General features: G+C 43.3%; 1 protein-coding gene across 1 annotated transcript; it reads right to left on the bottom strand.

Annotated features, from left to right (window-relative positions):
- Nucleotides 1–10,740: 10,740 nt before the first annotated feature.
- Nucleotides 10,741–11,118, bottom strand: LOC123114562 (sacsin-like). Its single transcript, XM_044536069.1, has one exon. It carries the CDS (start codon nucleotides 11,116–11,118, stop codon nucleotides 10,741–10,743), a length of 378 nt encoding a protein of 125 aa, XP_044392004.1.
- Between the last annotated feature and the right edge of the window lie 1,884 nt (nucleotides 11,119–13,002).

The following is a 13,002-nucleotide window of genomic DNA, read 5'->3' as shown; positions in this document are numbered from 1 at the left end:
AATATTTTGCGGCCCATAATGGGCCGACCCAGTTAAAGGCCCACAAGATTTTGCGGACTATAATGGGCTGGCCCAGCCAAAGGCCCACAAGATTTCACGGGCCATAATAGGCCGGCCCAGATAAAGGCCCACAAGATTTTTGGGTGCCATAATGGGCCGGCCCAGGTAAAGGCCCACAAAATTCTTGCGGATCATAATGGGCCAGCCCAGCTAAAGGCCCACAAGATTTCGCCGACATTAATGGGCCAGCCCAGCTGTAGGCCCACAAGATGTTGAGGACCCTAGTAGGCCGACCCATTAACTGGCTGCCATGTTTTGGGCCAAATGCCGGCCCATAATTGATCCGGTCCATTAATGGCCTACCACGTTCCGGGCCTAATAATGGCCCATATAAGATCTGGCCCGTTAAAAGCCTCCCACTTTCTGGGCCAAATCACGGCCTAGATCAGGTCCGACCCTTTAAGAGGCTTTGGGCTCAATTATGGCCCATATCAGATTCAACCCGTTGACTGGACGCTATGCTTTTGGGCCCACTTTCTAAAGTCCCATTTAGTAATTCGGCCTGATATTAGTTTCGGCCTGTTAAGGGCCCATTTAACATTTCGGCCTGTTAAAATCCCATCATATAGTTGGGCCTAACTACGGCCCAGTTTGCATCCGGCCTGCTCGCAGCCGATATCTGATTGGGCCAAACAAGGACCAAGACAACTTTGGCCTATTAAAAGCCCGTGAATTGATTCGCACAATCATGGGCCGGGGTCCATTTTGGTCTGCCGCCGGCCCGTGAGCTATTCGGCACGTTTCAGGCACAGCCTACTTCTCAGCCTCCTAAAAGCCTATTGAGTTTTCTTGCGAAAAGAGGGCCGGGGGTTACTCGGCCTATTAAAGACCCGAATCTACTAGTGGGCTAGTTTGACGGGGCCCATGATGTGGATCATACATCGTGATTGCATGATGACCCGATTATGTACCGTAATTTTACGGTTTGGACGGTTTACTGCGAAGACATGATATATATACAGTAAAATAACTGCACCATCGTGAATAAGAAAAAACCTAGACTATACAATAAAGAAATTATGGCATATTACATCCACTGGGCATCAAAGTTCGCCACTATGATAATAAAGCACAAGCAGACAGTAGATTACATGCACTGGGCATCAAAGATCGCCACCAGTGCAAATAAACACACCGACGAAATAATATACAAAACCGACAGCACTTCAATAGAGTTCAAGAAAGGTTAGCCCTGCTGGGGAGCTGCAGTGCAAGCAGCTGAGCAAGATGATGAGACTGCGCTTGTTCAACACTTATATCTTCCTCACTCTGAAAGATAAACAAGCAGACAGATGACAGGTTTTGCACATAAAAGTATCAGTGCTGACAATTCATCACATTTCTTACTGACGAATAAAGTGACACAGTTTAAAATTGCATTAACACAATATGGTATTGTTGAGGTCAAGACATGGCAGGAATTGACATTGTGAAGGAGTTGACAGCTTCACGACACCACTAGATTACAGATCAAGAACTCATAAGTATCAATGGTTAGTGTGCTGTCAATTTATCCCATTTCAGATTGGCAAATAAAGAGGCGGTTTAAATAATAGTAGAATGATATGACATTGTTCATAGTTAAGACATTGCAGAATATGACATTGTGTTGTAGTGGGTAGATTCACCACACCACTGGATTACGGATGAAGAACAGAAGCATACATGCAGTGCAAAAGAAGATCACTTGCTCTGTATAGTTTAATTTACATGGTATGAAGAAGGAACTTGGTTGTACAACTGAAAACTTAAATTGAGAAGGACAAACTTTTGTTTATGAACTACATAATAAATTTAAACATGCAATTTGATGCAAACACCAAAAATAAACAGCTGTTGCAGTCATGCCTAACCAAATATACACAACAAAGTTTGAAGGCTTGAGAAGGACAAACTTACATTACTGGTGAAGACAGGCTCTATAAAGCCCTTGTCCATTCTGATGGGGGGGGGGCAATTCAAGAAGTTTAGCACAAAATGTTCTTCATAAGCATTGCCTTTATTCTACATTTTGTTAAGAGTAAATATAGATGTGATAATATACGAAAAAATGGAGAATATTTAAGACAAGATGAAGAGTGATGCTACATAACCAAGTAGCTATAAATGTATGTGTAGCGATATAGGCAAAAGGCACAAGCAAGAGCAATGCACAGCTAAACTTCTGCAGTACCAACCTTATGGTAAGAGTAAATATAGATCTGATGTGTAGAAAATGGAGGGCAAAGGAAAATAAGCTGCAGAGTGATGGTACATGAACAACTACCTGTCAATATAAGTACACTGATAAAGGATAGCATGTACTTACAAGAACAATGCAGAGCTAAAAAAATTCATTGGCATTGGATATATTCTATACTAATGTAACTATTCATACAAATTGGATAATTTGGAGCGAACAATTGATAAGCAAGCTATCATGCATACTGCTGTCACATAATGAACCAGGTATGTATGCAAGTACAGTGATACAGGACAATCGGTACTAACAAGAGCAAAGCAGCGGACAACATGTTTGCCATATCTCGTCGTTCTTTTCAAACCGGAATTCTTCTTCGAGCTGATTTCCTGCAAAAAAGATCCGTAAGGCACATGCGGAAAAGTAGAAGTTCAAATTGTCATGTGATTTCATAGACAGTACCTCATCCTGGGAACGAGACCAGTGCATAACAAGGTTTTTCCATTCAATGTCTTCTAAATTTAGCACAGGAGACTTCACCGGAAATTCGTTTATAGTCTTGCCATCAAAGTGTGATTTCCTCAGGTAACACCGATACTGCTGCAATGCTTCCTTGAAAAGCACAAGCAAGCTTTGCTCGTCATGACTATCCAGATTGACCCTCACCTAGATACAACAATGTAATGTAAATCATTGATGTGTTCGATCAGCAGAAAACAGGAAAATAATAACCATGAATAATAGCACTTACACGTAAGTTGGACAGGAAGATGTGAAAATGGTGTTTGTCTTCACTATAATCTTCCCATGATGGGAATATATGCATGTAGTCCCTAACAACATTGAGAGCATTGTCTTTTAAACTGGGAATAAATGGAATGGGTTCCAATCTGCAGGAATTGGCCGTCTCTGCAATTGGGATAGGTCTTCGGCCGGTGGACTTGCTGTACTTTTTGCTGGAGTGGGATTTTTCTGTGGTACGGCTGGTGCTATGGCAAATAAAATTGGTATACCTTTTGCTGGAGTGCAGGTCCTGTGTGGTGGGGCTAGTGGTGTGGCCAGTGAAGTATGGGTATAGTCTGCTGGAGTCGGTCCTATGTTTTGTGTCACTGGTTGTACAGGCAATATAAGTGGGGCGCTATCTGATTTCTCCGGCACCACCATGTTTTTCAAGGACATTGTTGGTGCTCCTTTAGGTTCGGCAATCACCCTCTTCCTTTTTGATGTCTGATGCACAAGAACAACATTTGAGTGGAAAAACATGGTATGACGACAAATGGAATATGTATTGATAATGGATGGGCATGGCATCTCGAGTTATATGATGAGTAAACTAAGGAGATGGTGGTGCAACAAAGTAGAAGAAATGCAAGACAACATATGCAAGATACACAATCAATAAAACCTTGCCAAATTAGAACATGCACCTTGATGGGTGAATAGGACAGGCCATCTGCCTTTGACTCCTCGAGGTTAGAATAGTCATTAGAATGATATTCTGAACAAGAATCAACAGGTGGGGAGCGTATGAGTTTCATTGCTTCCAGAATGGCACTAAATGCCTTGGTTCCAATTTTGTAAGTCATTGCAGTGTTCCACAATATTCTTCTAATGCGCGGATTCTGATATTCACTGTAATTGCATATAATATCTGAGAACCATGAAAACATAAATAGTTCTGAGATTATCTTTGTAATGAGATGATATTCTAATATAGGGGTGCCCCTGTAAACACTTATGTGCTATCACTGGATTCTGATGAGAGAGCTCATGTGTGCTGTAATATCGTGCGTGCATTTATATAATATGGCACAAGTACACAAAAAAATAGGCTCCAGAAGTAAGGATAGCTGGCAGATGATAGGTTCATAATATACTGTATAGATAGTTTATTGCCAAACCATGATAACAAGAGCACACAACAACTAGGCAGATCATAGTGTACATAACAGGGGTACACCATAACCACGATATATAAATCGGGAAGTGGAACTGGCTTGAAAATACGGTGTTGTATTGGCGCTAGTAATTGAAAGCCAATCGATCACGTACATGCCAGCACTATCGAACATGGTAAAGAAGAGCAAGCAGATTTTGGATAATAAAATGTTGGTTGCGCAGTGCCCACACATGGTGAACCAGAGCGCATTAAGAATGCAACTCCCAACTGTCTCTCGACCATTTTAGGCGGTTGGATGAAGATCCTACGTCTCCTAACCCTTCTTCTTCCTCGTCTCTGATTCTTCCCATACAAAACACTACACGGGCCGCCGGCCGGACCACCAGCCCCCACCGCCTGTGTTCCTCCGCCACCCCACCCCCCACCCGCGTCGAGTTTTCTTCGTTTGGCGAGGCCCCACAACCACTCGAGCCCCTTGGATCGCACCGACGAACTTTGGCGAGGTCTGAAAAATCGACTGACCCAATTTTGAAATTTAGTCTACTGTGATTTAACTAGTGTGGAAAAATATAAAAGGGGAAAACCATAAGCATTGGGAGTATAGTGTTGAGCGTGCCATGGCGGATCTGAAGGTGCAAACCGGACAAAGGCAACTTCGCAAGCAAGACAAGAAATCAGAGTAAAGCAGTGGCGATCTATTTTCTTGCTGCGATAAATAAGTTGAGAAGATACGAAAGAGTACCACCTCTAGTGCGGTGCCGTGTATGCATATGGTGAGAATTTGACGGTGCTGCAGTAGCGATGGCTGTCGGCGGCGTGGAAGCAGATCTAGGAGGGTAGACAGTGGCGGTAGGGCATGGTGGATGAGACGGTCATAGGAGCAGCGCCGACAAGGTGGACGACGGCGGGGATGAAGCGAGAGGACGGGATGCAAGGATCCCAGTCCGAAGGCGTGGATGAGAGAGGTCGATCTCTTGTAATGGACGGCGGCGGCGAGGTAACAGCTCCGGCATGGTGGAGGAGGACGGCGGTGGATGGACTAGCGGACGGCGGCGGACGAAGGAGGGTGGGGTGGAGAGGGTGTTTTGGCGCCCATGGAGTACGAATGGGGAAAAGGGAGGTAGAGAGGAAGGGGGAACCATGTATTAAGGGCGCGGTTGTCTCAAATGCGAGGAAATTTACAAACTTAGCCCCCGTTTCATATTTCTACTACATCACAGCAACATTAGTCTGTTGGGGATAGGACGGTAATCTCGCATACACTGAATATTTGACGATGAGAGTTTGTTTTTGGCGCCCACCGTGTATGAATATGAATCAGGGAGGGAGTCGATTTCGACCGAGGGCACACTGTGTTTTGGCGCCCACCGTGTATGAATCCGGGTGAGAGGCGGTTACGTCACGTTTAGGCGAAATTACAAACCTACCCCTATCGAAACCTATAGAAATCCAGCAGATAGGCTTTGCGCGGCAGTGATAGGCAGTAGTGATTTCCATCTCGCAGATTTTGGTTTTGGGCGGTTACTGCGACTTTCCTCGCTTTGTTCAAATTTTGCACAGTGCACGTTTACCGTGCCAACTCAATTCGAGTCCCGTTTGTATTCTACTATTTTTTTTCGGGCGGGATCCATTTTCAATTGGAATTACATTCTATATACATCATTTTTTTATATATATACTTTCAAAAGCACAACACCATTCATACATAAATATGGTTTACAAATGGCATGATCTCAGATTCATAAGGTTGTATCCATCAATTTGGATTATCAAATATTTGAAACCACTTTATGTTGAAATCCAATGTATGCATTCCTCGCTAACTGTCTCCAATTAATGTGTGTTTCATGCGGTTTTTTTAACTTCTCAAACATGTATAATGTGTTTCACACATGCAACATATAGTGTAATCCCGTTTAGACATTAAATGCATATAAACCATGCATTGTTTGTAATTGAAGAATCTATGGATCACCAATATTGATAAGCTATATAACATTACACATGTGCCCGAATTCAAATGAATATGCATGTTTGATACACCAATTTTAGTTATGATATTATCGAAGTCATGATCTCCAGTTTAAATATTTGAATCCCCTTTAATCCAGATATTCGTCTCATATAGCTATCACTCATGCTTATATAGGACTATCTCTCTGGACCTATACACGTTCATCGTCTCTCAGGCATCTCACATGCTACCTGTATGTCGACAATGATCTTTTATCTTCATAACACACTGACGGTACTCTCTCCATCGACCTTCATCACTCTATCTCTCTCTAAGTATATCTCGCTCCCTGCTATGTGTCTCTAGCTATGATTCTCCATGTGGAATCTCTTTCTCTCACATAAACACAAAACTTTGTCTCCCGGGGTCTCATTTCTCTCAACTATTCCCATGTGTGCCACTCGCACACCCCTCATACAGAGATGTCTTTCGCTCCTTAGATATGATAACCTACGACTCTTCCTCTTCAATATCTCTTTCTCACGCACAAACACAAACTCTGTCTCCCAGGGTCTCATATTTCTCCATTGTTCTCTTGTATGTCGCTCAAACACACTCTCTCTCCCCAGAGATATCTTGCGTTCCCTCATATGTCTCTCTAGCTATTACTCTCGTTGTGAAATATCTTTCTCTCTCGCAAACACAAAACTCCGTCTCTCTGGATCTCATTTCTCTCTGATATTTGTTTGTATGTGACTCACATGCACCCTCTCTCTATCTCTCTCACACCCACACACATAACCCAGCCTTCTGATCCACTCGACTCCTATCTCTAGCGCACACTAGCTAGCATCTTTATCTTTCTATTTATCTGTTTCTCCATCAACCTTCTTTCTCGCCCTCACTCTTGATTCCTATCACGCACACTACATATGTTTCTCTCTACATGCAGTCAAGGGCCCTCTCACACACATATATAACTTCACCCTTTGAACCACCTGACGGTCATCTCCGACACCCAAACTAACGGATGTCTCTCTAGCTAGCATCTCCATCTCTATATCTATCTGTAGTTTCTCCGTCAACATTTCTTTCTCGCACGGAGTCTTGCTTCCTATCACCCACACTATATATGTCTATCCATACATATGCATTTATAGGTTGATCTCTTTTGCACAATCGTTGTGCCTCACCCCCTCTGCTCGCCATAGATGCATGCTCCAGCCCATGCCACTATCTCTTAAAGACAAAAACACATGCTCAATTGTCGGGCCTTCTTCCCTGCATTCTCACATGCATGCATATTGTCATACCGATCCGTCTCTCCCATGTCGTTGATCTTAGGACTTATGTCTTCTTTCTTTTATCTCGATCATGCGCACGCGCGCACACACACATCGCACGTATACATGTATACCTCTCACACATGCACATTCAAGGTCTCTATGTCTCCATACGTAGTTATTTACCCTCAATCCTAACGCCACATCGAATCGTTCTCCTCTTTTGTGCACATAACTTCCGCCTGGATGGGCAAAACACACACTCACACTTAACAATCTCCTTCTAGCTACCCCCTCCCCCCCGCCCCGCGTGCCTCTCACTCTTCCCCTATATCCCCGAAACCAATAAGACCATCCCTTTGTTTAATTTCCGCCTACATGCACCATCGATATATAGTAGTCTTCCGTGGTGTCTCTCGATGTCGACTCCTCTCACGCGCACACACCTTCTCTTCCCTCCAACATGCATTTTCTCTCTCGCACCCCATCGTTGGTGGCCTCTTCCATACACATCACCTCTCTATGATGAAGCCATGCACACTCACTACAAGAAATATGTCAACTTGTGACCTTGACTATTGGTCACTGAAAGGTCATGGTTTTTCATTTGAGACCTTTTTGTGACCGAAAAGAGAAGGTCAAAAGCTGGCAGTCATAAACTGACTATAACGACCTTTCTTCTGGAATGGTCGAAGACGTTTATGACCAAAATATGTCCACTGTGGCATTTTGGTCACTAGCAACCTCCCCAGGCCACGTAGGCATCCAGTGTGGCAAGCTGATGTGGCACAAGATTCAGCCCGGTCCGATTCGGCGTTTTACATGGGCCGAGCCCATTAATTCAGCCCATTTAATTTATTTTTTCCCTGTGCTTTGATTAGCTAAATAGGCCTAGCCCAACAATTAGGATTTTTTTCTGAGATGCAGTCTTTTACAATCCATTTTTTTGGGCCTCAACCTTTTTAGAATTTGGAATTTATGTTGCTCTTTTTATAAACAAGTCCAACATAGTTTGGGCCATGGCCTTTTTAGAGCCCAGGTATTGAGTGCAATATAAATTCTGGACAGGGCCTTTTTACAATCCAATAGTTGGCCAAGTCCTCTTTTATTTACAACCAATATTCTCAAATCAGTATAGTAACAGTACTTCTTTCCCACAGTAATAACACAAGTATAGAAAACTTTCTCACACAACTTTATCTCGCATAACATTAGACAGGCCAACACATATCAATAACTTATCTCCTATGTTCACAACTTTTATCTCACACAACATTATACAGAACTGTATGTTGCAGGTTCAAATCACATAAACTTTATCTAACAGGTTCCCGCAACAAAAGATGATCACCATCATCTCCTAATCAAGATGCAAATAACCTGCACATTCAAAAAGAAAAAGCAATATGTCAAATAGAGACAAACAAAAAATAGAGACTTGCATCAAGTAGACCTGATGATGTACAGATAGTAATCAAACTAGCATCTACTTTGCCTGAGAGATAGCATGAAGCTGTTTTTATGCCATTCATGCATTATTTCTGAGTCTAGCAGCAAAGAATACATAGGATGCCAAACAGCCGGCAGCAGCTAAGATCGGTTAGTTGTTGGCTACCACCGATGGTGAGAACTAAACGAGCAGCTTAGATTCATTGGGCTGGACTGGATTGGATAGATGCTGACAAAGTGACAACAGGAAGGTAATGAGCACATACAACTAGCTCTAGTATACCGGCATGCATGAGCACTTGTTAATATTTATATTCATCACAGCAACCTATAACCACCTACGCATACAAATCAGAAAGCACACATATATACTGAACAAAAGCAACATCCATGAATAGATGACTTAACAGTTCATGTTTGTTAACAAAACAAGAGTGGACATCTCATAGTGAGTCTAATACAACTACACTAAGCAGGCAGAGACCATCATAAGCAGCAGGATCGCACGAAGAAACCAGCATATGCAAGCTCGATCCACACATATGCAAGCTGCGAGACTACAATGTTGGGACGAATCTAACTGAAAGTAGCACGATCCACACATATGCAAGGTGAATCAATTGATCTGGGGAAGTGAAGAGGATGGGTGGGGTGGGGTGCTCACTTGAGGCCGGTGCAACCCATGGTGGTGCCGAGGACTCCGTTGAGCTTGAGCACCACGAGCTTGTCAAGCAGGGCCTTCATGGCGTCGAGATCTGTAGCACACACACGACCCAACGCTCAGCGTTCACACAAACAGAGACAATGCGAGGGTATTGGCTTTGAGAGAATCATGTGTCAGTTAATTGACACCGCAAATAGTGGGTATAATGTGATACAATTAAATATAACATATGAAGTACTACTAATGTCATACCTGGTTGAAAGTGTGAATTTCAATGTTGGAGTTGGAGCACTTCTCAATAATCTACAAAACAGAGGTCATTATGCAAGTATGTAAGTCCAAATTTAGAAAGTTGTCTTTTCAATAGAAAATAAACAGGGCAGGTGGTATATCAACCTTCTGTGTGTCATCATGATTGTTGAAAGAGTTCATTAGAAGCAAAGGAACACTGCATCCATACTTCTTGTTCAGGGACTGCATACAGGTGAAACTTGTCAGACACAAACCATTACACACTGCATCAAGTCAGTGCAACAGAAAATATCAGTAGAGACTAAGAATACCTCAATCTGAATCACAATAAGGTCAAGAAATGTAAACCCATTGCGAACTTCAATGACAGACCTGCATGTAGTGAGCTATGTTATTACCTGCTGAAGGTGGTAGAACTTAAAAATGAAGCGGAAATATACAAGTCCCTATATTTCCAATATTGGCATGCTACATCAAACATACACCTAAATAAATACCTAAGTAAATCATTTTCTGTACATAGTCTACCACAACGCCATGTTCAAATGATCAATGTTTCACCGGCCAACAGAGTCTAGAAAACAAGTGGATGGTCATATTCAGCAGTGCAGGCTGGCAGCAGTCATTTATGTCAAATTGCAGCAAATATATATAAACGGAAAGATAAAGAGCACTGATAGCCTTAATGTTTGATAACATTGATCAGAGAACCAGATTAATTGAACTATTTTTTTGGACCAAAGGAGCTACCACTCACAATTTCATTTCTCCATGAAACTGGTACTAGTTTAACTGGACTACGTCAGAGTAATAAAGATGTCACAACATTGAGCCTATCTTGCTAAGCATATTGGTACATTCCCTTACAAATTATCAGTGATCATGCACATCGACCACATTGCCACGAGAAAATGAACACGCACTGGTTCAATTCCGATTCCAGTAGTTGGGAAGCTTAGATTGTAATTGGCAGCTCGGAGCAGAGCTCGACGGGGGCGACTACTGAGGGAGAGAGAGGGGGGACAGGGAGCGCGCATACCCGAAGCGGCCGGTCTTCCAGGCCTGGGAGGCCTTCTTGCTGCCACCGATGCAGGAGATGCTGGCGAAGTCGTCGTCGGTGAAGGCAGCGTCGTTGTGGGCGAGCAGGGCAGGGCCCTGCCACTGCGCGAGGGACGGGGCGAGCAGCGAGCGGGCCCCATGGGCGCGGCGGTCGAGGCAGAGGTGGACCCGCGAGGCCCCGGCGTCGTCAGTGTTCTGGATGAGCTCCCGCAGCACGGTGGTGCCCTCCGGGTAGTTGGCCAGCACCTCGCGGATGCGGCGCGTCAGGTCCACCCGCTGCCTGAAGTCCTCCAGCAGCATTGTCCCGCCCGGATCCATGGCCGCCCCGGTGATCGGGTTGGGTGGGAGGGGGCTGGCTAGTGGGGCATTGGCGCGCTAGGGTTTGGGGGGCGGGGTGGGGGTGGGAGGATTTGGTCGCTACGGCGGGAGGGGGGAGGGAGGTGGTTGGTGCAGCGATGGATCTGGAAGGGAGGCGGCGATGGATTGGGTTGCGGGGCTCGCGGTGAGGTGAGACGAGGGAGAGATGGTGAGGGGAGGGAGGGACGAGGTCGGCAGCGGTGGGTGAGGAGGACGGCGAGGTCGGTGGTGAGTGAGGAGGACGGCGAGGTCGGTGGTGGATCGGGAGGCGGCTGGGTGAGATTGGATCGGGAGGTGGCGGCAGCGGCGAGCAGATGGGGGGAGAAGGGTGCGATGGGGGAAGGGGTGTGATGTGAGCTAGGGTTTGTGCTGCGTTGGGGTGGATGGACGGATGGATGTGGGATGGTGAGATGGATGGATGGATGGATGAGTGCCATGCCATCGATCCGTGGGAATGGTTCTGATTGGTTCGGAAAATCAGTGATTTAAAAGAGTTTCCAAGTACAAAACCTAGAGGGATTTTGTGAAGTAGCTATCAAAAATATTTTGCAAAAGGGTACCACATAAATTTTCACTAGAGTTAGAATACATTTTATGGATAAGGACCAATTTGTACGCATTTCTCATCTTTCTAGCTATTTTTAATGATTTTTCAAGTGCCCCAAATGACGTTTTTTTGTGAAGAGCCTACCAAATAATTATTGCAAAATTGCACCAAATCATTTTTCTAAAATACTAGGTCATATTTAGTGCATAATTGACCAAATAGTTGGGTGTAAAAAGTTTTGATCCACCTCTGGTGAAAAAGACAAATTTCCACCGATTCAGATGGAAGTGGGTTAAATCTGAACCGCAGCTACCTCATAGTTTGCTCTTTATTTTTTCAAAAAATCATTTCTAGGTACATAAGTATCTATTTAATCAGAGAAACACCAAAAAAATTATAAGATTCAACCACTAGCTAGGAACGGTCATTCCCATCGTTTTGACCGCATTTTGAAACGGGCATAAAAAATTCAAAAAAAATCAAATAATTGGAAAACCTTCGCATTCTGTCATTATATGTGACCAAGTTTCCAGGAAAAATAATAAATTGTAATACGGTAATTATTTTAAAAAAGTGTTCTCAGAAATGAGCTATGAAGTGTGAAGATTCATGGCTTTCAAGCCAAATAATCAATCTTATGGCCACATTCATGGCGTAGTTTGTTCAAATGATCTCATATTGTGCACAAGGGTTCATATTGGAATGGCAAACAATGTTGCCTAAGGAAGTTTACATTTTCTTTGGACGAAAAATCATTTTCCATTTTCTGAGTGCCTGAAATGAGTTTTTTTGTGAAGGACCTACCATATATTTGTTGCAAAATTGGACCTAATCAATTTTATAAAATACTAGGACATATTTAATGCATAATTGACCAAATGGTTGGGTGTCAAAAGTTTTGATCCACCTCTGGTGAATAAGACAAATTCCCGTCGATTCAGCTTGAAGCGGGTTAAATTTGAACTGCAGCTGCCTGATAGTTTGCTCTTTTTTTTCCAAAAATCATATCTAGGTAAATAAGTATCTATTTAATCATAGAAACACCAAAAAAATTGCAGGATTCAACCAGTAGCTAGGAACGGTCAAGCACGCCGTTTTGACCGCATTTTGAAACGGGCATAAAAAATTCAAAAAAAAATCAAAAAATTGCAAAACCTTCACATTGTGTCATTATATGTGACCAAGTTTCAAGGAAAAATAATAAACTTGTAATACGGTAATTATTTTAAAAAAGTGTTCTCAAAAATGAGCTATGAAGTGTGAAGATTCATGGCTTTCAAGCCAAATGATCAATCTTA

Source organism: Triticum aestivum, chromosome 5B (assembly GCF_018294505.1).
Source record: "Triticum aestivum cultivar Chinese Spring chromosome 5B, IWGSC CS RefSeq v2.1, whole genome shotgun sequence".
Taxonomy (NCBI): domain Eukaryota; kingdom Viridiplantae; phylum Streptophyta; class Magnoliopsida; order Poales; family Poaceae; genus Triticum; species Triticum aestivum.
This window is presented reverse-complemented; position numbering and strand designations above follow the sequence as displayed.

Excerpts from the sequence above, each read along its gene's own strand:
- LOC123114562 (XM_044536069.1), bottom strand. The coding sequence starts at position 11,118 with ATGGATCCGGGCGGGACAATGCTGCTGGAGGACTTCAGGCAGCGGGTG.